Source organism: Lathyrus oleraceus, chromosome 7 (genome assembly GCF_024323335.1).
Source record: "Lathyrus oleraceus cultivar Zhongwan6 chromosome 7, CAAS_Psat_ZW6_1.0, whole genome shotgun sequence".
Taxonomy (NCBI): Eukaryota; Viridiplantae; Streptophyta; class Magnoliopsida; order Fabales; family Fabaceae; genus Lathyrus; species Lathyrus oleraceus.
In genome coordinates, this window is record NC_066585.1 from 269,636,610 (window position 1) to 269,660,488 (window position 23,879).

Consider the following 23,879-nt stretch of genomic DNA (forward strand, 5'->3'; position numbering starts at 1 on the left):
AGAACACGATTAGGAATCTATCCACATTACTTGATTCTCATTCATGTTGGCATGTAATAACCTTAACATAAATACATGCATTTAACTCATTCATGTCCACCTCTATAGTCTCCAGGTTCACATATGGAGCTTAGGATAGACGAAACCACAAGCAACTTCTCTGATATTAATCCTAAAAGAAACAACTTCTTTGGGATGCTTCAATTCCTTAGCATCCTCTCTTGGACTCCCCATAATATCATAACTCATATTTATATCGATAAAGTCTACATAAGGATGTCTTATTTTTAAAGGAAATACCTCTGGTATTTCTGAGTTTATCACTTCGATTCATGGGGAGACATCATTTATCTCATCATCACTCAACAAATCTACTTGGGAAATTTTTAGATTTCCTATTTGGCCATAGCTAGAAATATATTTCTAATTTTTTATTTCAAAAGTAATATAAAAAAATTCAATGGTTGGAATATAAAAATATTCAATTCGGATATTTCAACGACTTAAGTTCGAGTTATTCTACTCATTGTTGGTAGGAAATATGTAATACAAAGAGTTAGCTTATAACATAGAAATATGAATGCATATAAATTGAAAAACCAGCGAAGTACGTTTTGGTGAGTTGGGCATGAAACAATTTACAGTCAATACATCAAACTTTATATTGTTGAACAACAGCTTATCCACAACAACCGTAATAATAACACTAATAAACTCATTCATATTCTGCACTTCATCCAAATATTTCTTTCTAAAAATCTGTTTAATACAAGTGTAACCATCTGTGACAGTAGAAACAGATCTCAATCTCCGTTTCTAAGAGGCATGCTATAAACTTTCGGTCGGCAGTAATTTTCCTGTGCTTTGCACGGGTTTCAAATACTAGTATAATATATATATACCAGTTCTATCTTTACTGGCATTCAACAAGCAAGATAAATAGCTCTTCGTCAGTTATTGCTCCCATCTCCATTGCTCTTTCAAGTGCAGTATGTCCACCAGCATCTTTAATTGATGGTTTTGCGCCCCTGGTAAATTCGCATGTTAGTTCATGCTTTAATTGTAAGTCTGTATTAGAAAGAAATACGTGCTCAAAATAAAGCATTACCTTCTTAGTAAAAACTTAGCCAATGAATTTTTCCCACTAGAAATGCAACGGTGCAAGGGAGTCCTTCCATGATAATCGTGCATGTTTATATCAGCACCAAATTGGAGCAACAGCTCAACCATTAATGTACTGCCAGAATGACATGCTAGGTGTAATAAAGACCAACCGCGGAAACAACTATCTGTTTCATTAGCCTCTTTTATCCTCAGACAGGCTTCAGCATCATGCTGATGATTTTCAGTCTCGGCATGGGAAACCGCTTCTTCAAATTTTGTGTTTATCGGATTTGAAGTTGATGTTACAATAAGGCGATACACTTCTTTTACATTTAAAGACTGAACTGCTTGCCAGATTTTTGTGGAAACTGAAGGATTTTCGGGTATGTCCTCTTCCCGTATGACTAGTGATTTCTCTGCATACTGATTAATAAAACAAAAGTTATGTACAACAATGCTTACCTCAGTATAAATATTGAAGAAAACAGAGGCTTCCTCTAAATCAGATAACACAGCACAGGAATTATAAACTGACATGATTAGTAGAAATAATGTATGAGATTAGAGAGCAATAAAAATAAGAACAAAGGTGGAAATTAGATTATAGAGATTACCAATCTGATTCTATAACTATTTTCGCTAAGAGCAGTGATCTGGGTACATAATCTCTCCATATAAGTAACACTGTCAAATGTCCTATTTCTATTAGTAATGAAACCAATAATTATGTCTAGAGAGGTGAAGCAAATCCACAAAATACTATTCAATTCCAATGGAAGACCAAACTATACATAGTTGATAAATAATGACTATATCCATAAGACTTCTGTTAATTATAGAAACATTTGTAATAATCGTGAGTGCTGGTTTTCGTGGGTATTATATTAGTAAATATATTATCGAATTCACAACAAAATAAATTTTAAAAGTTTTATTCCTCAGTGGCCAGAAGAGTCATTATATAACGGGGAAAAAATCCTTATTTCAAACAAATTAAAATATCATCATAATCACACTTCACTCATGTCTTACTGTGACATATCCAAAATACCAATAATCAAGCTGCCCCTATTACAGTAAACTATGAAAACTTACCTACATAAAAGTGAAATTGAACTCAAATTGCTTACCTTTGCTTGGATGTACTTTTCTTTATATTGAGAGGGGTCTGTGGAACATGGTTTCAAAGGCACATTTGATTCACCTACTCTGCAGATAATTATTCCCAAAAAAGAAAGGATTACAAGCTCAGCTATTGAATAACTCAACAAGAATTAAAGTGCATACTGTACATTGCATTAAAGAGAACCAAAAGTATACCTTTCATCACCAAGCAGAAGCAAGCCCTCCCAAATAGAATTACAAAAAGTATTACCCAAGTTATTGAATAACTCCAAAATGGTAGGTTCCCAAACCTTCACATCTAACGTTATAGATCTCACCTGCAGTTGGTGACAAAATTTAATTAAGACCTTTAGAAAATGGTTATCGATCAGGATTCATAAATACTAAGTCAGAAATCACGTTATACATGAAAATGATTTAGTTAAACTATAAAGACAAACAAAAGTGTAGATTATTTCTCAAAAGTTAAAACTACTAAGATTCTGAAAGTGAAAGCTTTTATCCAAGAAAGAGTTGGAAAAATTTGTAAGCACTTCAATACTATATAAATATCCTAGAACAATGAATCAAGAACTAGAATTTTAAAATCTCAACCCATGAATGCTTCAATGTTAAACATAAAAAATTTCAATCCAGTTAAATAAATTCCGTATACATGATAAACGCAGAAGTAAAATAAATGGTTTGCATTTGTCTGAAAGAATGAACCTTTGAGATATGAACACCAAGATTGCGATGCACTCCGGAGCATTCAATACACAGCAGTATACCAAGGTTTAGAGATGCCCAGTCTGGCTCAGGAGTACTGCACTCAGCACACTTGTCATTCCCAGAAATTCCTCTTAAAATTTTAGAGACACTGCCTACTTCTTTGGAATATACATCATCCATCAAAGATTTATTACTATCCTCTTGTTGACTTGTCAAAGAAGAACCAGTTGCCGAGTTCTTATTTTGCAATTGCAATTTACCATAATGAGGCTGCAGCAATTAGAAATGGAAAAATGTTGACATGCCATCATATATGGACATATTGGTAAGAATTAATGTTTCCAAAAAGTTGAGTGGATAACCTGTTGAAGAAACTGAAAATTAAAAAGCGAGGTGATAGCTGCAGTAACTTTATTTACCCAGTCCATCCTATCAGCTTCATTTTCAGCCTGGTGAAACCACTTTAAAAGTCAACTAACAAAAAAATTAATCCAAAAGTAAAACACACTAGGACACATAAATTGATAGAAGATCTAACAAGAAACCTTGACAACTTTAACAATCAGAATGTCCATTTTAAATATTTACATTTGAAAAAAAATATCAAACAAATGAGAAGTTGGTCCAAGGAAAATTTTTTTAGTCAGCAAGATAATTTTAAACATTACAGAGGCTGATTATATGACTCATTCAAAAATATGAAATAATTCCCTCGATCACCTGCAGTGTATATGATTTTGAGGGAGAAATAATACGGAAGCAAAGTCGTAGATCTGTATCCTCTGCATCCATCTTTATAGTGGATGTGCACAGATCAACCGTACAACAACCCAAAATATCCTCATTTAGTGACACTGCCCTACTATGCTTTGAACGGAATCTACCAAACATGCCACTATTTTGTTCAGAAGGACGACTATAATTATATGACTGAAATCCCTGTAAACAGATTTTAAATAAAAACATTAGTAGAGCACTTGAGGTGAAACAGATATGAAAAATTTATTCCTACCACGGGTTTGGGTCCTTTTGATCTGTAGTAATATAAACTCCCATGGTTATTAAGTACAAAAAACCTCCTTTTCCAATCTCCTCGCATCCTTGATGATCGTTTTAACAGATAGCCTTGTTTAACTGTTTGAATCTAAAAACAGGAATAAAAATATTACACTGCAAGACTAAATAAAACATCAAAATAAAGATAAAAAGCAATGTGTCTGTCGTGAACTGGAGAATTATCATATATTAACCAGAAAACGCCAATTACTTGCCTCGCCTTTGGTTGCAAACTGCATCCCTGCTTCAGAGCTTTTGTAAGAATTCAAACCTACAGGATGGGTGCCATCAGCACCTGGCATGGGTATATTTTCAACCTCTGTTTGCGTCCTGTATTCCTGGATCCGTTTTGCAAGCTTATCTTGCTCAATGTTAGCCACTTCTTTAGATTGTTGAGCATACGTTAGCACCTAAGTTAAGGACAGTCACCAAATATAAAATAGATAATGAAGTTAAGGACATGTTATTTATAAAGTGCCCTAAGCCAGTTCGAAGAATCAACAGCATATAATAAACAAAACAAGAGCAGATTAATGCATTCCTAGTAAAAGTATAAGATAATAACTCGCAGGAGATATCTTCTCAAGCTGCAAGGAATTCAAATTACATACATGATACAAGAAATTCAAACACGGACAAAACACTCAGCCCCATAATGATTGTTAAGAGTACCACGGACAATATATGGCCTAAACATGTGCTTATAAGTGGGAGCAACCCTCACCCAACAAGCTGGTTGTAGAGTCGAGTTAGGCTCAACGACATTTCTTAATAATGATGATCCCTTTTATTTAGTACATCCACCAACTTCTTTTAATAAAATATATAATAAATTTTGTTTGGCCAAGGATTAATCATCACTTTTTGTCACCCGCAAGATACATTGAAAGTAAATATTAAATGAGGCATTAGAGAAAATCACTAGCCTTTGTTTGGATCATATAACAGGGATATAGGATACACAGCATGATCCACATATATGATTGTTCCCAGTGTTAGAATAGTTAAATATGAAAAGTACTTTATTAGAAGCGGTGGAGAAATCAGGAGGTAAAAGCTCTTTATGACATTCAAGAATAAACTGAATTTATGAATTGATCAATCAAATGAAGCCCGGATACATAGTATGGGTACGATACGGATATGTGGTTACGAAAAAATAATTTAATTCAGGATATGTTACGGCTAAGATATGTTTAAACAAATTATAATAAGACTCTGTGCATGTAAAATACTTGAAAGAAATATGCATTGATCGTTCTTCATTAATATATAATTATAAAGAGCACAATTTATAATAAGACTCGTGCATGTAAAATAATGTTGATTGATTGAGTCTCTTCTCTTCCATTAACATCATCTATAAAAAACGTGACTTTTAAATTTAGATTCATCCAGAGACATCTCTATCAACTCACATCTTGAAATGAATTGTGTCCTGTTAATTAGAATATTCCCCTAATAAGATGGGAGTAAGGGGATGAAAATTTTATCCAATCATTTGCATTTTGACCTTACGTATAGGCAAATGGGGAAGTGTTTACTCTGCTGAGGAGCTTCTAGCTCCGGAACTCTTTGCATTCAGCTTTAACCATTTCATATTAATCAAGCACTTCATCATTATCATTATTTCTTGATTGCTCCTGTAAATTGATATTCTGCTCTATCATGAGGAATCTTGTGCCTCAGTTTTCCAGTGCAGACTTCTTTTGTGACAGATTTAACCTTCCCAATTACAGATTCACATGACATGTAGCTGGGTTTTTGAGTGGTTTAGTAGTTGTTCTACCTTTGATGTAAATTGATACTATGCTCTATCAAGTGGAATCTGTTGAGTTTGGGATCCTTTTCTATGTGGAGAAAGACCCAAATATGATTAACCCATTTGTCTCACTTATTTAAGTTGAGAGAATTAATTTAGAGTTGAGAGAGATAGATAAAAGATAAGGATTCAAAAGAGAGAAAAGATGAGCGAAACTCATTTCCGTTTTTCTGCAACCGGCCTCACTAAATCGACGATCCCCGATTCGTTAATCATCGGATGGAGCTCAAATTTGGAAGGCATGCAAAAACTTTGTGGGAGAAGATAGAGTCCTTGTATGCCTATAAATCAGGGAATAATAAATTGTTCTTGTTGAATAGTTTTCTAAGTTTGAAATATAAGGAGGGGACTTCTATTTCAGATCACTTGAGTGAATTTCAAGTGCTCCTTTATCAGATGTCAGGAATGAGTATCAAATTTGATGATGAACTTTTGGCACTATTTCTATTGCTATCTTTATCAGAGTCTTGGAAGACGTTTCGGGTTTCTATCACAAATTCTGCTCCTAGAAATGTTGTTTCTTTGGAAACGGCTAAGGGTGGTATTTTTAATGAGGAGATGAGAAGGAAGGCACATGGTTCTTCATCTCAACCCGAGGTACTTGTCACTAAAAATAGGGGGAGAAGTCATAAAAAGGAACCAAAGGGTGATAGAGAGAATAGCAGAAGCAAGTCCAAGCCGCGATACAAGAATCTGGAGTGTCTTTATTGTCACAAAACAGGACACGTACAAAAGTATTGCTATTAGTGGAAAAGAGATAATAAAGGCAAGAAGGGTAAGTCTAAAAAAAGAGACCATGAAGATCATGATGATGATTGTGTTACTACTGATACTAGTGATGATCTTGTTATTCTCCGTGATCATGAGTCTGTTAATCTTGTATCAGACGAGAGCATGTGGATAGTTGACAGTGGTGCTACATTGCATGTTACATCAAGGAAGGATTTCTTCACATCTTATACTTCTGGTGATTTTGGAGTGTTGAAGATGGGTAATGAAGGTGTATCTAAGGTAATTGGTGTTGGTGATGCTTGCTTGCAAACCAACATTGGAATGCAATTGTTGCTTAGAGGTGTCAAACATGCTCCAGATGTCCGCTTTAATTTGATCTTTGTGCATATGATAGATGATTGTGGATATGATAATCACTTTGGTTCTGGAAAGTGGAAACTCAACAAATGTAACTTGGTTGTGGTTAGAAGGAAAAAACTTTCTAAATTGTAAAGGACAAAAGCTTTGGTTGCTAGGGACAGTGTGAATGCTATCGACATGGAAGCATTTTTTTTTTGCACCGAAGACTTGGTCATATTAGTGAAAAGGGGCTTAATATTTTGACCAAAAATGATGTTCTTCCTAGATTAAAGAATGTAGATTTGGAGAAGTGTTCTCATTGCATGGCTGGTAAACAAACTAGAGTAACTTTCAAAAGACATCCTCCCTCAAGGAATTCAAAGTTGTTTCAATTGGTACATTCTGATGTTTGTAGTCCATTAAAGATAAAATCCTTTAGTGGTGCACTTTATTTTGTTACCTTTCTTGATGATTGCTCTAGGAAACTATGAGTTTATCCTTGAAGACAAAAGACCAAGTGTTGGAAAAGTTCAGAGAATTTCATGTTTTGGTTGAGAGGCAGACAGGCGAGAAGCTGAAATGTGTTCATTCAGACAATGGTGGAAAGTATTGTGGACCATTTGATTCCTATTGCAAGCAGCATGGTATTGCACATGAAAAGACTCCTCCTAGAACTCCTCAATTGAATGGTTTAATAGATAGAATGAATTGAACACTAATTGAGAGAGTAAGGTGTATGCTCTCTGAAGTTAAGTTGCCTAATCATTGTTGGGGCGAGGCACTTTACACGGCAATGCATGTTCTTAATCTCACTCCTACTGTTGCTTTGAACAGTGAAGTTCACGACAAATTTTGGTTTGGAAAGAATGTCAAGTATGATTATTTGAGAGTCTTCAGTTGTAAGGCTTTTGTGCATATTGCAAAGGATGAAAGATCCAAGTTGAATGCAAAGTCAAAACAATGTATCTTCATCGGCTATGGGCAAAATGAGTTAGGTTATAGGTCGTATGATCTTGTAGGGAAGAAACTTATTCGAAGCCGCGATGTGCTGTTTATGGAAGACCAGACTATTGAAGACATTGATAAGGTAGATAAGGCTACACCCAAGAAAGATATCAGTTTGTCTAATGTTGATCCAGTTTTGTTACCTAGTCATAATTTGGATGCTATTGGTGGTGATGATCACAATGGTGAGCCATATGATTATGTTGATGATCAACAACTTGGAGATGAGGTAAATATTTCAACTAATGATGGTGAAGGGGAGAGCGATATATCACAGGATGAGAATCTTTGTGAAACTCCAGAATCATCTCAAGTTCAACTTAGGAGGTCTAACAAGCAGAGACAACCTTCTACAAGGTATAATTGTGATGAGTATGTGACCTTGACTGATGAGAGTGAACCCGAGCGTTTTCAAAAGGCCATGGAAAGTGATGAAAATCAAATGTGGATGAGTGCAATGCATGATGAGATGAAATCATTGTATGATAATCACACTTATGATTTAGTGAAGCTGCCTAAAGACAAAAGGGCTTTGAAAAACAGATGGATTTATAGAGTTAAACATGAGAGCAACTCTAAGTCTCCAAGATATAAAGTCAAATTAGTGGTGAAAGGTTTCCGTCAAAGAAAGGGTGTTGATTTTAATGATACTTTCTCACATGTTGTAAAAATGTCATCAATTAGAATCGTGTTGACTTTGGCTGCTACTCTTGATTTAGAGGTTAAGCAAATGGTGTGAAAACGGCTTTCCTTCATGGTGATTTGGAGGAAGAGATCTACATGAAACAATCTGATGGTTTTCAAGTTAAAGATAAAGAAGATCATGTGTGTAGATTGAGAAAGAATTTATATGGGTTGAAGCAAGCTCCAAGGCAGTGGTACAAGAAGTTTGAGTCTGTTATGTGTGATCAAGGATAGCAAAAGACTACTTCATATCATTGCGTCTTTGTTAGAAAATTTTCTAACGATAACTTCATTATCCTATTGTTATATGTAGATGATATGTTTATTGTAGGGAAAAGTATTTCTAACATTAACAGGTTAAAGAAGCAATTGGGAGAGTCATTTGTCATGAAAGACATGGGAGCAGCTAAACAGATTTTTGGCATTAGAATCATGCGTGACAGAAAAGAGAATAAACTTTGGATATCACAAGAACATTATATCAAAAGAGTGCTGCAAAGATTCAAAATAGAAAGTTCTAAGGCGGTAAACACTCCTCTCGCTACTCATTTCAAGTTGAGTTCTAATCAAAGTCATTCAAGTGAAGATGAAGCGTTTGATATGAAATGTGTTCCTTATGCTTATGTTGTGTGTAGTTTGATATATGCAATGGTGTGTACAAGACCAGATATAGCACATGTCGTTGGTACAGTCAGTAGATTTTTGTCAAATCCAGGTAGAGAGCATTGGAATGCTGTAAAATGGATTTTAAGATATCTTCGCGGTACTACTTCTGTGAGGCTTTGTTTTGGAGGAGATAAGCCTACTCTAGTGGGATACTCTAACTTTGATATGGCTGGAGACATTGATTCCAGAAAGCCCACTTCAGGCTACATGATTAAATTTGCAGGGGGAGTTGTGGCGTGGCAGTCCATATTGCAAAAGTGTGTAGCATTGCCTACTACAGAGATTGGGTTCATTGCGATTATCGAAAGATGCAAAGAGTTACTATGGTTGAAGAAATTTTTGCAGGACTTTGATTTTGTTCAAGACAAGTATGTGTTATTTGTTGATAGTCAAAACGCTATTTATCTTGATAAGAATCTGACTTTTCACAATAGGTCCAAACACATTAATGTGAGATATCATTGGATACGTGATGTTTTGGATGCTAAGTTGTTGGAGTTAGTTAAAGTTCATACCGATGATAATGGTTCTGATATGATGACTAAAGCATTACCAAGAGGAAAATTTGAAGCTTGTTGTGATATCGCCGGTTTGGCGATTTCCTCCATATATGTGAGGGGGAGATTTGTTGGGTTTGGGATCCTTTCCTATGTGGAGAAAGGCTCAAATATGATTAGCCCATTTGTCTCACTTATTTAAGTGAAGAGGATCAATTTAGGATTGAGAGAGATAGAGAGAAAATAAGGATTCAAAAGAGAGAAAATAAGGATTCAAAAGAGAGAAAAGAGGAGAGAAACTAATTCCCGTTTTTCTGTAACCAGTCTCACTAAATCGACGGTCCTCGATTCGTTAATGTGTTTGAGAAGATTGCAGATTCAACGACAGCAAAGGCTGCGTGGGACACACTGGTTAGATGTTATGGTGGTGACGCATCAGTGAAGAAGGTGAAGCTTCAGTCCTTGAGAAAGCAATATGAAAATCTCAACATGAAGAATAATGAGAAAGTTTCTGAATACATCTCCAGAGTGATTCTGATCACTAATGAGATGAAAGCGTGTGGAGAAACTCTTTCTGAAGAAACAATCATGGAGAAGGTATTGAGATCCCTTACCTGTCAATTTGATTACATTGTGGTAGCAATAGAACATTCCAAAGATCTGAGCACCATGAGAATTGAAGAGCTGCAGAGCAGTCTAGAAGCGCAAGAGTTGCGTTTAACTGAGAGAACTTCTGAAAGGGAAGTAGAGCAGCAGGCTCTGAAAGCAACTTCTGATAGGAGGTATCAGAAGCAGTCAGAAGCCAGGAGAAGATCTGATGGTGGTCAGAAGTCAGAAAGCTCAACCTCTGATAGACAAAAGAATGCTCAGAAGGGAAAAGAGAAGTATGACAAGAAGAAAATCCAATGTTACTGCTGTAAGAAGTTCGGTCATTTTGCTAGAGACTGTTGGTCAAACAAGGAGAGAAAATCAGAAGAAGCAAATATAGCCAGAAGTTCTGATGACGAATCTGTGCTATTGATGGCCTCTGAATCTGATGATATGGATCTGATAGACTGGTGGTATATACTGGCTGTTCAAATCATCTTACTGGAAACAAGAAATGGCTGGTTGACTTTGACTCTGAAAAGAGGACAAAGATCAGATGTGCTGATGACAAATATCTTAATGCAGAAGGTATGGGAAATGTCAGAGTGATTCTGAACAATGGGAAAACAGCATTGATTCAGAACGTGTGGTATGTACCTGGCATCAGAAGCAATCTGATGAGTGTGGGACAATTAATTGAGAAAGGTTTCTCAGTTACCATGAAGGACAATCTTCTGAAGCTGTATGACTGCAATCAGAAGTTGATTATGGAGTCAGAACAGGGAAGGAATAGAACATTCAAGGTGAATGTCAGAACTGCAGACTCAGAATGTCTTAGTGCAACAAGTGCTGAGAAGGAGAGTGAGCTGTGGCACAGAAGATTTGGTCACTTGAATTTCAGAAGCTTAAAACATCTGAATTCAAAGAAGTTGGTACATGGAATTCCTGCAATTAAGAAGCCTGAAAAGTCATGCAAAGTTTGCATGGAAGGAAAACAACCACGATTGCCATTTGCGTCAGAAACTGCTCCAAGAGCAAAACATGCCTTGGGAGTTGTACATTCTGATGTGTGTGGTCCATTTCCAGTAGCATCGATTGGAGGGAATAAATACTTTGTGTTATTTGTTGATGAATTCACAAGAATGACATGGGTATCCCTTATTAAGTTTAAACACGAGGTGTTTGATGAATTCAAGAAGTTCAGAATGAAGGCTGAGAATCAGAGTGGTCAGAAGTTGAAGATTCTTAGAACTGACGGTGGAGGTGAGTATAACTCCAAAGAATTCCAGAAATTCTGTGAGGAGAATGGAATTGAGCATGAGGTTACTGCTCCTTATACCCCTCAACACAATGGTCTTGCTGAAAGAAGAAACCGCACTTTGCTTGATATGGTGAGAAGCATGCTAAAGGAGAAGAAACTTCCTCAGAAGCTCTGGGGAGAAGCTGTTGCCACTGCAACGTATGTACTCAACCGATGTCCTACGAAGAAGTTGAAGGAAATAGTTCCAATACAGAAGTGGACTGGAGATAAGCAAAGTGTTAGTCATCTGAAGGTGTTTGGTTCTGTTTGCTATAAACATGTTCCAGAAGCCAGAAGACAGAAGCTGGATGATAGAAGCAAAGTGATGATTCTGATAGGGTACCATAGTACAGGTGCATACAAGCTCTATTGTCCAGAAACCAATAAAATTGAATTCAGTAGAGATGTGATTGTGAAGGAATCAGAAGTTTGGAATTGGGATAAGTCTCAATCTGATTCTGATGTTAGAACCTCTGAAGAAAGGTCAGAGTTAAGAATTTCTGAAGACATTGATTCTGATAGTGATTCTGACTCTGGAGAAGACTCTGAAGATGAAGGTGACTCTGATGATTCAGACTCTGATGACCCAGACTCTGGTGGTAATCCAGATTCTGGTGGCAATTCAGACTCTGGAAATATGCCAGCCCCTGAAGATGGTCAAAGCTCTGGAGGAAGTCAACCATCTGAAGCTAGAAACTCTGAAGCTCAAGACTCTGAACAAGTTCAGAGACCACAAAGAATCAGAAACATCCCCAGAAGATATGCAGAATTTGACATGCTGCAAGACACTGAAGTAGACTCTGAAGGAGAAGTTATTCAGTGTGCCATGTTAGTAGACTCTGAACCCATAAGTACAGAAGAGGCTCTTAAGCAGAAGCTCTGGTTGAAGGCCATGAAAGAAGAACTTGATGCTATAGAGAGAAACAAGACTTGGAAGCTGACAGAACTTCCAAAAGACAAGAAAGCCATCAGCGTCAGATGGGTTTTCAAGCAGAAGTTAAAGCCAGATGGTTCAATTGGCAAACATAAAGCAAGGTTGGTAGCCAGAGGATTTCTACAGAAACCTGGGCTAGATTACTCTGAAGTGTTTGCACCTGTAGCAAGACATGAAACAATCAGAATGGTGATTGCAATAGCTGCTAACAGGAATTGGCCTCTGATGCATTTAGATGTAAAATCTGCATTTCTGAACGGTCCATTAGAAGAAGAAGTTTACGTGTCACAACCTCCTGGATTTGTGAAAAAGAATCAGGAAGGGATGGTGTACAGATTATACAAAGCTCTATATGGATTGAAACAAGCGCTCAGAGCTTGGAATAAGAAGATTGATTCATTTTTCAAGAAGCAAGGCTTTCAGAAATGTGAGATGGAGTACGGTGTCTATGTTCAGCATACTTCTGAAGGAAATATGACTCTGGTATGTTTATATGTTGATGATATACTACTGACTGGAAGTTCTAAACAGGAGATAGCCAAGTTCAAGAAAGTTCTGATGAATGAATTCGAAATGACTGATCTAGGCAAAATGACATACTTTCTAGGGATGGAATTCAGATACTCTGAGAAAGGTATTATTTTGCATCAGCTCAAGTATGAATTAGAACTTCTGAAGAGATTTGAACTGGAGAATTGTAAGATTGCTGTCACACCTTCTGATACAAATCAGAAACTGGATTCTGACTCTGATGGAAAGGATGTGGACGCTACAACCTTCAAACAGTTGGTTGGTTCTCTGAGGTATTTGTGCAATACCAGACCTGATATTTGCTATTCAGTTGGGATGGTTAGTAGGTTCATGAGTAAACCTAAGTGGTCCCATTACCAAGCTGCAGTCAGGATTCTGAGGTATATCAAGGGAACTCTGAAGTATGGAGTATTATTTCCTTCTGGAAGAAAGGATGAGTCAGAACTTCAGAATTATTCAGATTCTGATTGGTGTGGAGACAGAGTTGACAGAAGAAGTACGTCTGGGTACTTATTCAAATTTCTGGGAGGTCCCATTTCTTGGTGTTCCAAGAAGCAACCTGTTGTGGCGTTGTCAACTTGTGAAGCTGAATATATTGCAGGTGCTGTTACTGCATGCCAAGCTGTGTGGATTCTGAATCTATTGCAGGATCTGAAGATTAAAGTAAACAAACCTCTGAAGCTGATGATTGACAACAAGTCTGCAATCAATCTTGCCAGAAACCCAGTGTTGCATGGGAGAAGCAAGCACATTGAGACCAAGTATCATTTTCTGAGACATCAAGTTCAGAGGGGAGTGTTAGAAGTTGTACACTGCAGCACTCAGAAGCAGTTGGCAGATGTTCTGACGAAAGCTATCAAGACTGATCAATTTCTCAGATTAAGGGATGGAATTGGTGTTACAAGTTTTGATGGAATATGAATTAAGGGATGGTATTAGATTTAATTATTAGATTTAATTCATATTTAAGTTTGTTAGATATTAGATTTAAATATTAGATTTGATTCATATTTAAGTTTGTTAGATATTAGATTTAAATATTAGATTTGATTCATATTTAAGTTTGTTAGAGGCTTATAAATAGGGTGTCAATCATTGTAACTTTTAATCATGTTTTGTAACCGTCATTCTCTTAATAGAATATTCATCTTTCATTCTACCTTTGCACCAACATGGACGACTCGTGGTTTTTACTCTCATATTGAGGGGTTTTCCACGTTAACAATATTGGTGTTCTTTTGTGCCTTTATTTGTTCGATTTGTCGTCTTATATTTGTTGTTGATCCTCAAGGTTCCTACAAGTTTGGGGAATTTTATATCCGCTGCGTACTGGTCTGTTATTATGTCTTAATTTCCCATCATAATCCTGTGCCTCAGTTTTTCACTGCAGACTTCTTTCGTGACAGATTTAACCTTCCCAATTACAGATTCACATGACATGTAGTTGGGTTTTGGAGTGGTTTAGTAGTTGTTCTCCCTTTGATGTACTGGATTTCACTCTTTTTCCGTCAATATGGTTTTATCCATTTGGGTTTTCTTGATTTGTTTTTTAACAAAATCGGTTGTAAGACCACAATGTTGTGGAAGACGGAATGATCGGCAGTAAAAACCAACACGAAAATAAACCAAGTATAGCATAGATTAGGATGTTGCTTTGGATGTGTGGTAAAACCAAATGAGATAAGATTTGAAATGAAAATATTAGTTGGGTTAGCACCTATAGTAAAAAAGAAGGTGGAAAATAGATTTAGGTGGTTTAAGCATGTAGAGAGAAGATCTGTGGATTTTGTAGTAAGAAGAAATGGAGAGTAGTCAAACAACTATAGGTAGAGAAAGACATAGAAAAACTATAAGACAAACTATTAAAAAAGATCTCGAGATTAACGAGTTCGATAGAAATAAGGTCTTTGATCGAATGTTATGACATCATTTGATCCATGTAACCGACCCCATTAGTAGAATAAAACTTGGTTATCGTTGGTGGTTGTTATTTGTCCACTATTTTGTTTCCTTAGGTTTTAGCCTAGTATCCCCAAACACTTCTTTACTTATTTTTATTTTAACATATTTACGGTCAACAATGCTCGAGATGCCTTCTCTGCCATGTGATCCACGTCATGTCGCTGCACTTTATCTCCTTGCTTAGAAAAAATGATAATAGCTTAGTGATGTAGAAACTAATTCTAGGAGATAATCTAAGATTCTCTAAGAGGTAAGGAAGCCATTTGTTTGATGGAGAAGGGAGTACCTTATAGATCATCTCAGTCTCTAAAGTGAGGGATCTATTATAACATGTAGGAAAGAATTATTTTTCATATGCTCTCTAAGTGAGGGATCTATTATAACATGTAGGAGAGGATTATTTTTCATGTGCTCGCTTGCTTACAGTTGAAATACTAGAGAAATGAAAGACATTTAAACAAAAATGTGTCTCAATAGCACTATGAGTATTCTATTATATATTGACTTACACGGTTAATTGAATTAATTACATATATGGAATCTACTACAGTATATTTAAGAATTATATTATGGAATATTCTTATATTTATTTTAATATATATAAATATTAACACTCCCCCTCAAACTGGAGCATATAAATCAAATACACCAAATTTGTCACATATATAATTAGTTCAGAGACCTCATAAGAACTTTGTAAAAACATATAGCAATTGATCATTAGAGTTGATAAAGCTTGTGACCGTGTCGCCTGGTTAAATCATTCTCTCTCACAAATAAGTGTCATTGGTCTTGCTTCTTAAAATTAAAGTTTCTTGAGTAACTGCTTCAACCAAATGAGCTCACATGTTACCATTGTCATGGCACTATATTCAGCGTCGACGCTTGATTTTGCAACTACATTTTGTTTTTTTACTTTTCCACGATATCAGATTTCCTCCAATAAATACACAATACCTAGAAGTGGGTCGTCTATCAATGGGTGAACTTGCCCAATCAGTATTAGAGTATCCAATTACCTAAGTACGTTCTTTATCTTCATAAATGAGACCTTTTCTCGGAGCACCTTTGATGTATCTCAAAATCCTGATAACAACATCAATGTGTTCTTGGTAAGGAGAATTTAAGAACTGTCTTACCACACTAACTGCAAAAGAAGTGTTTTTGACAAGTGATTTTGAGATAATTCAACTTTCAAACCAATCTCCTACACCTTCTTATCAGATAGAGACTCCCCCTGATTGGATAGGAGTTTGACATTTGGATCCATAGGAATATCAGCTAGTTTGGCGTTCAATAAACTCATTTCTTCCAAAAAAAATATCATATCATATTTCCGTGGAAAAATTACCAAACCATCTTTAATTTAGGTTACCCCGATACCCAAAAAATAACGAAGTTTACCAAGGTCTTTCGTCTGAAACTGATTCGAAAGATGTTTCAACTAGAGTATTCCCTGTTGTTCACTACCAGTTATGACAATATCATCTACATACACAATAAGATAAATGCATTCTTGGGTTGAGTGACGATAAAAAACAGAATAGGCGGCTTCACTACGAATCATACCAAATTGGTGTACTACGGTGTTGAATCTGCCAAACCAAACTCTCGAAGATTGCTTAAGACCATGGTGGGGGCGGTTTGCCCGAAAGTCGCTAACGGAAAGTGTCGAAAGCAGAGGTTGGAATGAGTCACAATAGTGAATGGGAGACAAACTAGAGTTGGAACACGGTTTGTCAAAAAAAATTCTCATCAGAAGACAGTGTGTCAACCGGATATGCGCAGTAAAAGGTTATCTCTCTATAGGCTCTAAATACTATGTTGAAATACGAGAGAATGAGACATTTAGGAAAAGACACCCGTGTGTCTGAATAGTAGCACTACAGATGCTCTATTATATAGTGATTTACACCATTAATTGTAAAACATACATAAGGAATATACTACAGTATATTTAAGGAATATACTATCTATTCATGCAAATATCAACACTCACTATAACCAATAATGCAGGTTAAGTAATTCACAGATTGAAATTGAGTTCACAAACTTAGAAATGGTACCTCGTCTATCCAATCAATTAGAGAAGTATATCAGTAGGCACGGAATGAGGGGGATTCCATTCTGACATTTTACTGAAATCTATTAGAAGGAAATCATTCTTTGGTTAGGAGCTTAGGCTCCATGATATTCCATTACATTCTCTAGTACATGCTGCTGAGCTCATTTTCATTTTTATTAATACAAATAATACATTCGGCTCTAATTCTGTTACTGTTTTATCACTTTTACCTGCTATTTTTTTCTTCTGTTATTTGTAGGACTGAATAATAGAAACTTCATTTTTAATACTATGCCAGAACCTAAAAGCTTATGTTATTAGGTTTAGAGGCATGAATAGTTTTATACCATATCTTAACATGAACAAATGTGCTCATATTCATATCTTGAAAATATATTCCCTTGTAAGAAATGAACAGAAAACACTAGTTACCTGGTGAATATAAGGCTCCATTTGGCTCAGTAAGTCATAACCCTAAAGCATAAGATGACATGCTAAGTACAAAATAATAATAATAAAAACCATGAAAGTTCACACATGAAGAATAAGCAACCAACTTACGGACCAGTTTAAAGTATCTCAGATGAGCATCCATTATTGCACTTATTGACTCCAAGAACTCGTACTTCTTTTTCACTTCAATATTCATGAGAGAGTGTACCTGCACTCCTTAAAATCCAATAGCAAAATTCATACAATAAATAAGGTCGTTGAAATGTCAAAAAAGAAACATCAATAACTGTAAAAGACATACTAGATTGAAGCGGCTTTTCTCAAATGATGACTTTGAATTTTGTAGACCCTGCCATTGATCAAAGTATCATATAATTGACTAAATATTGGACTTACCAATAGTCATGAAAGAATATGACAAATAAAGAGAGAACGCGGTGGATTATAAATGTGAGCAAATGTGCAGAGTCGCCTATGAATCAATATCAACAATAACAAGAAGAACCAAGCCTTATTCCACTGGGTGAATTGGTTACATGGACCAAGCGGTGCCATAAACCCCTATCGTGCATTAAGTTTACAGATAGACTGTTTACCTTTATATCTCGCTTAATGGTTTGTCCTATAGTTTTTCTCATACATCTTTTTAACTTTACAATGTAATAAAATAGAATCCAAGGCCTTGCCCGTAACAGCAGAGTCTCTACTGCATAGAGGCTTTAGAACACAGGGTAGCTCTTACTGGAAATACAAGGCATGCATATGTCTTGTCATACCATCCTTTAAAAAAGCATATTTCCAGTTCCTATGCAGCAATGTTACAGAGTACAGACTACATTTTATTTTTTAGATTTAAAACCAATGGAGATATCAAGATGTCAAACTCTAATATACATCCACTACAAAACATTCAGAAAATAATGCTTATCTCAGAGTGCGACAGTATCAACCTAACTGCTAAAGACTAGAAATTGACCCATTCTGAAAGGTATAAAATTCCACTGGATGATAGGGAAGCTTCTAGGACCTATTAACTTCTGCTGAATTCACAAGATGTGTGAAAAGGGAAACCTAGTGCTATAAAGCTCCTGTGATGGCAAGGCCCACAAAAGGATCAAACCCACTGTAGACCTATTATACAGTCTTGGCCTGCATTTGTAAGATGCTGACTCCATAACTCAAACTAGTGAACTATTTGTCACATAGAAGCAGCGCCAATCATTGCGCCAAGGTTTCAAAAGATATATCTCAGCAATACCATTTTTAGGTTGTCTCTTTTCAAGTTGCTTGTTAAAATAAGAATACTGAACTATCGTAGATTGAGGTTTTTTAATTCTAAAGGACGGATGATGAAGAGTATAAAAATGGTGAAACCTTTTCAACCTTTTACCACTAAATACAAAACTAAGGAGTCAGCAAGACTAGACAAAGAACACAAATCACTTCAATATTCATTACCATAACAGTAACGAAACTTATATTTAAGCAGGACCAATCATAAGATAAGGGAGAAAGCAGCTGATCATTTACTAATTGATACGGCAAACCTCTTCTAATTCAGCAACAACATCTTCAGGAGTATTCTTCTTCAAAGAAACAAACTTTTCTCGTGACTGTAGAAAAGAGATACACAAACTGTTAGAAACCAATAGTAATATCGACTGTAAGCAATTAGGTATCTGGATTCAATGTAATAAAAAAAGAAATAAACATCAGATAAATGGAGGATTTATGATGTTGAAGTCAAGGATGCAAGCAAGTTCCTGCTTTCAAAAGTGCCATACATGTACAAAGTAGAAATGCATTAATAGACAAAACTAAATAATTTAAATTAGCAATTAGGCCATTTTGAACTTATGCGAGCCTCATCACGATAGTTACAAAAGTACTTCCGATTGCTAAAATAGCAGTTATGTGTATTTTCAAAATTTTATTTTAGCTCAAAATATAAAGGATTGCTACTGTAAGAATAACTAAACTCTAACCAAAGTATAATTTTTCATAAACAACTGCCAGTTCAGTTAAGAGACAAATAAAATGAAGTAATCAATATAAATTGCAAAAATAACGCATAAACAACAGTCAATTACGATTAAAGATAAAATTCTTATGCACCAACAACACAATTTAACAATCAAATCAAAAGATTAAAAAAACACCCTAGTAACTCTTTTGAGGTATTTTAAACATTAAATAATGGCTTAAAGAATGAAAAATGAGTCAAATTAACAGGGCGAATACCCAAAAATAGATGTCACAAACAAAAGTTACCAATTATACTATATTTAACACAAGAACTGAAAAATATCTAATCAAGTAAACAACACAAGAAAATATAACATTCACTTATGAATGCCAGTTTGATTTGCCAAAATTACTGATTGTATTTGCAAATAGAATAATGTTAAAAACTCATTTTACAGTTTGAGTATAGAGCTTATAATTTCTCAATACCTGATCATACGATTGCACAGATTTGTCAAAACGACGACGAGATTCCTGATATAAGCGAAAATGAATGAAAACATAAGAGAGAGAAAGTCTAAGAAATTTCACTAAACAGATGATGTACATAAAACCTTTACAGTAGAAACATCAACTTGAGGGTGGGAAAAAAATTAAATACCTTTGCATTTTGCATATCAACATTTATAAACTCTGACAACCGGTCAATCAATACATGCTCTACCTATAAAAGAAATATGTCGAGTAATTTCTCAAAAAGAAAACTAAGACATGTTGTCAACAAGGCATTAGGAAGATAGATATCTTTGGATAAAGCCAACCATAAATAAGTATACAACTGTCTCTTCAACTATTTTATCTCTCTATTTCTGTAGAAAACAACCTAATAGATCTATTTTGTCCAGCAAAGATTTGTGAAAAGAAGATCTTAAACAGGGAAGGAGTTTTCAACTATTATTCAATTTTTATTATAAGAAAATTGGAGCCTTCAGAACATTCCTTCTTCCAGTGAAAAGGTAGACAGGGAACTTCTACAGGTTAAGTCATCATTTACACTGCTTCAAATTTTTTGGATGCGGAAATTGTAGTTGATGTTCCACTTTATTTTTATATGGATTAGAGGAATGGACAACTGAATATGTTTTTGCCCGTTCAACTTAGGTCTTTTGACAAACACAGCTCGTGCACAACAAAGCACAATGGAGAAAAACAGAACCAGTCACAAGATTTTCATTTTATTACTACATGAATGATAAGTGTAAAATATATTCAGCAAAAAAAACAGGAATACATAAATCCAACTCTACTTACTATGAAAGAGAAATCAAAAGGATTCTTTTCTTGATCTTTGTTTTGGTAAATTTGAACAAGTTGGATAAGCAGACTAAACAAAATTGCTTTCAAGGTAAAACACATCTAAAGTAAGGCAAGTCTCGCAGTCACTACTATCTATTGAAACTCCAAGAAAAAAGTCCAGCACTCTGGTTCAAGGACTCACCTGTGAGCGAAGAAGCTCTTTAAAAGTAGCTAATTCACGTAGTGCAGTGATAAACTTAGATATGACGGGTCCTGGTTAGAAAGCAAAATACAATTAACTCTTAGCAATGGTCAGGGCAGTCTTTGGTGGATGTCAGATATCCCACTTATCATCAAATAACAAAGCCAGCTTATGCATAGCTTGAATGGTGACAAAGATGTCCCCAAGTAAGTCAAATGGTATAAAAAGCAACTAAAGCATTATGTAATCATCAAAAGAAAAAGCGTGATCAAGAACTAGATAAAAATACATTGGAGCGGTTGTTTAATATTTTCCCACTAAACGAAAATATAGTTCTTCTGTAAGTACAAAAGAACTGCCATATGAAATCCTTAACTTGTATAAAGAAGAGGAAGTAAAACAATATATTAAGAAATTTCAACAACCTCCAACTGATACACTAACAGGGTCGTCGTAGCCACCTCCAAATGCTTCTAATGAATCAGCAAAGGCATTTTCTCCATTATGTGCTTCCCCCAAAACTGTCCTGAGGAGATATAGAAGAAAGCGTCAATAAACTGCCCCTGGTGTGGTTACAAATGGTTTAAGCAATAACAGGATAATTTGATTGGTGAAATTTTCAACTAAAACACGGTACTTCTGTGTTTGAACTTTAATGCCGAGTCTTTTGGCCAACACCACACAGTAAGTCATTCACCAATAATCTTCCAGTTCTATGGTTAGACCCAAAAGAAATAACTATTATCATTAAAAACTAATTCTGATTTATTTTCATTTGATTAAACTTGAAGAGCACTAGTATTTAGATACTCCACACACACCATTTCAGGGCCAAATTTGGTGGCACACTGGCACTAACATCATTTTACATTTAAACACATTTGCATTTGATTAAACAAATGCATTTATCCAAAAACCACATTAAAATAAATTTAAAAAATCATGAAAGAATACTATTAGAAAGAAGGGAAGAGACTGCAACTGGAGTGGGATAAGAAATTTTCCTAAAAAGAATAATACAAAGGTAACATGCAACAGGGCTGTCCTTTTTTTCCACAAATTAACGATAATATAAATCCCCTTGAAACGACCATGAGTAGCCGACAAAAAAATAATCCCTGTACTTCTTTCTGTTGTACTCATGTAAAATATTCATATAAAAATAGATAGCTTCAAAATCTAGGATTGCTTTAGCAAGTTAGAAACAACATATAATACTCAATATAGAAATACCATCGAGCACTTACATAAACTTCTTACACCCTTTGAATAGATTCTGACACCGATCCTTTAACTCATCTGCTGTGTCTTCCATAAAATTTAACTGTTCCATGGAAAATAAATAACTCACTGCAATGTACCATCCCTCATAATCTGGTAAAGGACTGTTTTTTCTATATAAAAAACTACGAATCCAAGAAACATGGTCAATATAAATAAATAAATCACTGCAAGGCAACATCACTCTTAATCAGGTAAAGGCCCTTTTTTTCAACAAAAAAAAACTACAAATCCAAGAAACATGGTCGATATAAATATCACTATTTAGACAAACACTATAAACAAAAAAAAAATGAAAGAAAAATATAAACAAATTGTGTAGACATCTCACCTTCTGGCCAAATCATAATACAGCTTCTAGAATAGAAACCCATTTATAAAGTGAAAAGATGGTGAAATATGATTAGATTTTGTATGTGTCAAACTTGTTTACTTTTACACCATCCGGATACACTTACAGTTATTAAACACAGTTCGGACAAGGGGGTGAATCTAATTTTTGGATTTTGTATTTGCTGCAAGTATTTTGACAAATAGATCTCGACAAAAAGTAAATTCATACACAAAAAACTGTTTTGCGCAAGAATCCATAGTTTCATTCCTTTTGTTAGATAACTTTCCCGGTCGATTCCTATGATATAGGATCGAAAAGTATAAATAACGGAAATGCACATGCCTATTTCAAGGGAAAACAGCAAAACTTTTAGGTATTGAATAGCACACTCACACAAGTAAGTACAAACAAAAGCACTAGATAATAAGGAATAATCGTAGCCATGAAAATGGTCCTCAAATGAGGGAAAAAATGATGATCACTTTAAAGTAGCCATGAAGAGAACTCTATGTATCCTATAAAATTGATAATGGTAGCTAATTGTTCCTAAATCCTGCATACTTGCGAAATCCATTATTACTGATTCGAAATCAAGGAAAATGAAAATCCAAAAGCTCGCTACGGTGAGAAAGTAAATGGATAGGATAATATTATAATAATGCTGTGACAGTAAAGTAAATCTGGAGAGAAAGTGGATTGCGATGTGAAGATGCGAACCTGTTTCTGGAACATTGGAGAATCGTCGAGCTTGACGAAAGAAGACGCCATTGCTGCTCTGCTCGCACTCTGTGTGTGATCTCTTGCGCTCGATTTCCGTGTGGTTGTTGGTTGGATGAAGCTCGGTTAGAGTTTAGATCACATGAAGAACTCAACATACATATAAATTTTGGTAAATGGGAGTAACAAGATTTGGTAATTATTTATTTTATGTGTTGCAATATCTAATAGATCTAAAAGGTAATTTTGCATTATTAGTGTTGTTGTTAGGTGCACCTATTAACTTTGATTTTCTATCATTTATATTCTATTATGTGGAAAAGAAAGTTTTTTTTGCCATTTCATTTTTTTTGTTATACCAATTTTTTATTTTTATTTTTCAATCATAAATAGTTATTTATTTAAAATTATTTGGATTATTATACCATTGCATTATTAGTGTGGTTGAAGTTCAAATTCGTAATTTTTCATTTTTAATTGTTTGTTGAAGTTAGGTTTCGAAGATTCCTG

At 35.2% G+C, this 23,879-nt stretch overlaps 1 protein-coding gene across 3 annotated transcripts; it reads right to left on the reverse strand.

Annotated features, from left to right (window-relative positions):
- Window positions 1-591: 591 nt before the first annotated feature.
- LOC127107451 (ADP-ribosylation factor GTPase-activating protein AGD4) lies at window positions 592-23,616 on the reverse strand. Of its 3 annotated transcripts, none has more exons than XM_051044735.1 (19): window positions 23,370-23,616; window positions 22,285-22,361; window positions 21,463-21,563; window positions 21,038-21,108; window positions 20,201-20,263; window positions 20,029-20,073; window positions 19,122-19,187; window positions 17,876-17,923; window positions 17,687-17,782; window positions 17,554-17,595; window positions 4,212-4,406; window positions 3,953-4,084; window positions 3,661-3,879; window positions 3,303-3,389; window positions 2,938-3,210; window positions 2,425-2,546; window positions 2,235-2,313; window positions 1,109-1,527; window positions 592-1,028 (listed from the first exon to the last, which is right to left on the reverse strand). In XM_051044735.1, exons 1-19 carry the CDS (start codon window positions 23,418-23,420, stop codon window positions 914-916), a joined length of 2,301 nt encoding a protein of 766 aa, XP_050900692.1. In that variant the 5' UTR covers window positions 23,421-23,616; the 3' UTR covers window positions 592-913. The 3 variants fall into 3 exon arrangements, with proteins under 3 accessions (XP_050900692.1, XP_050900694.1, XP_050900693.1); XM_051044737.1 differs by having other exon boundaries at window positions 21,463-21,558; window positions 23,370-23,422; XM_051044736.1 differs by lacking the exon at window positions 20,201-20,263 and having other exon boundaries at window positions 23,370-23,615.
- Window positions 23,617-23,879: the final 263 nt, after the last annotated feature.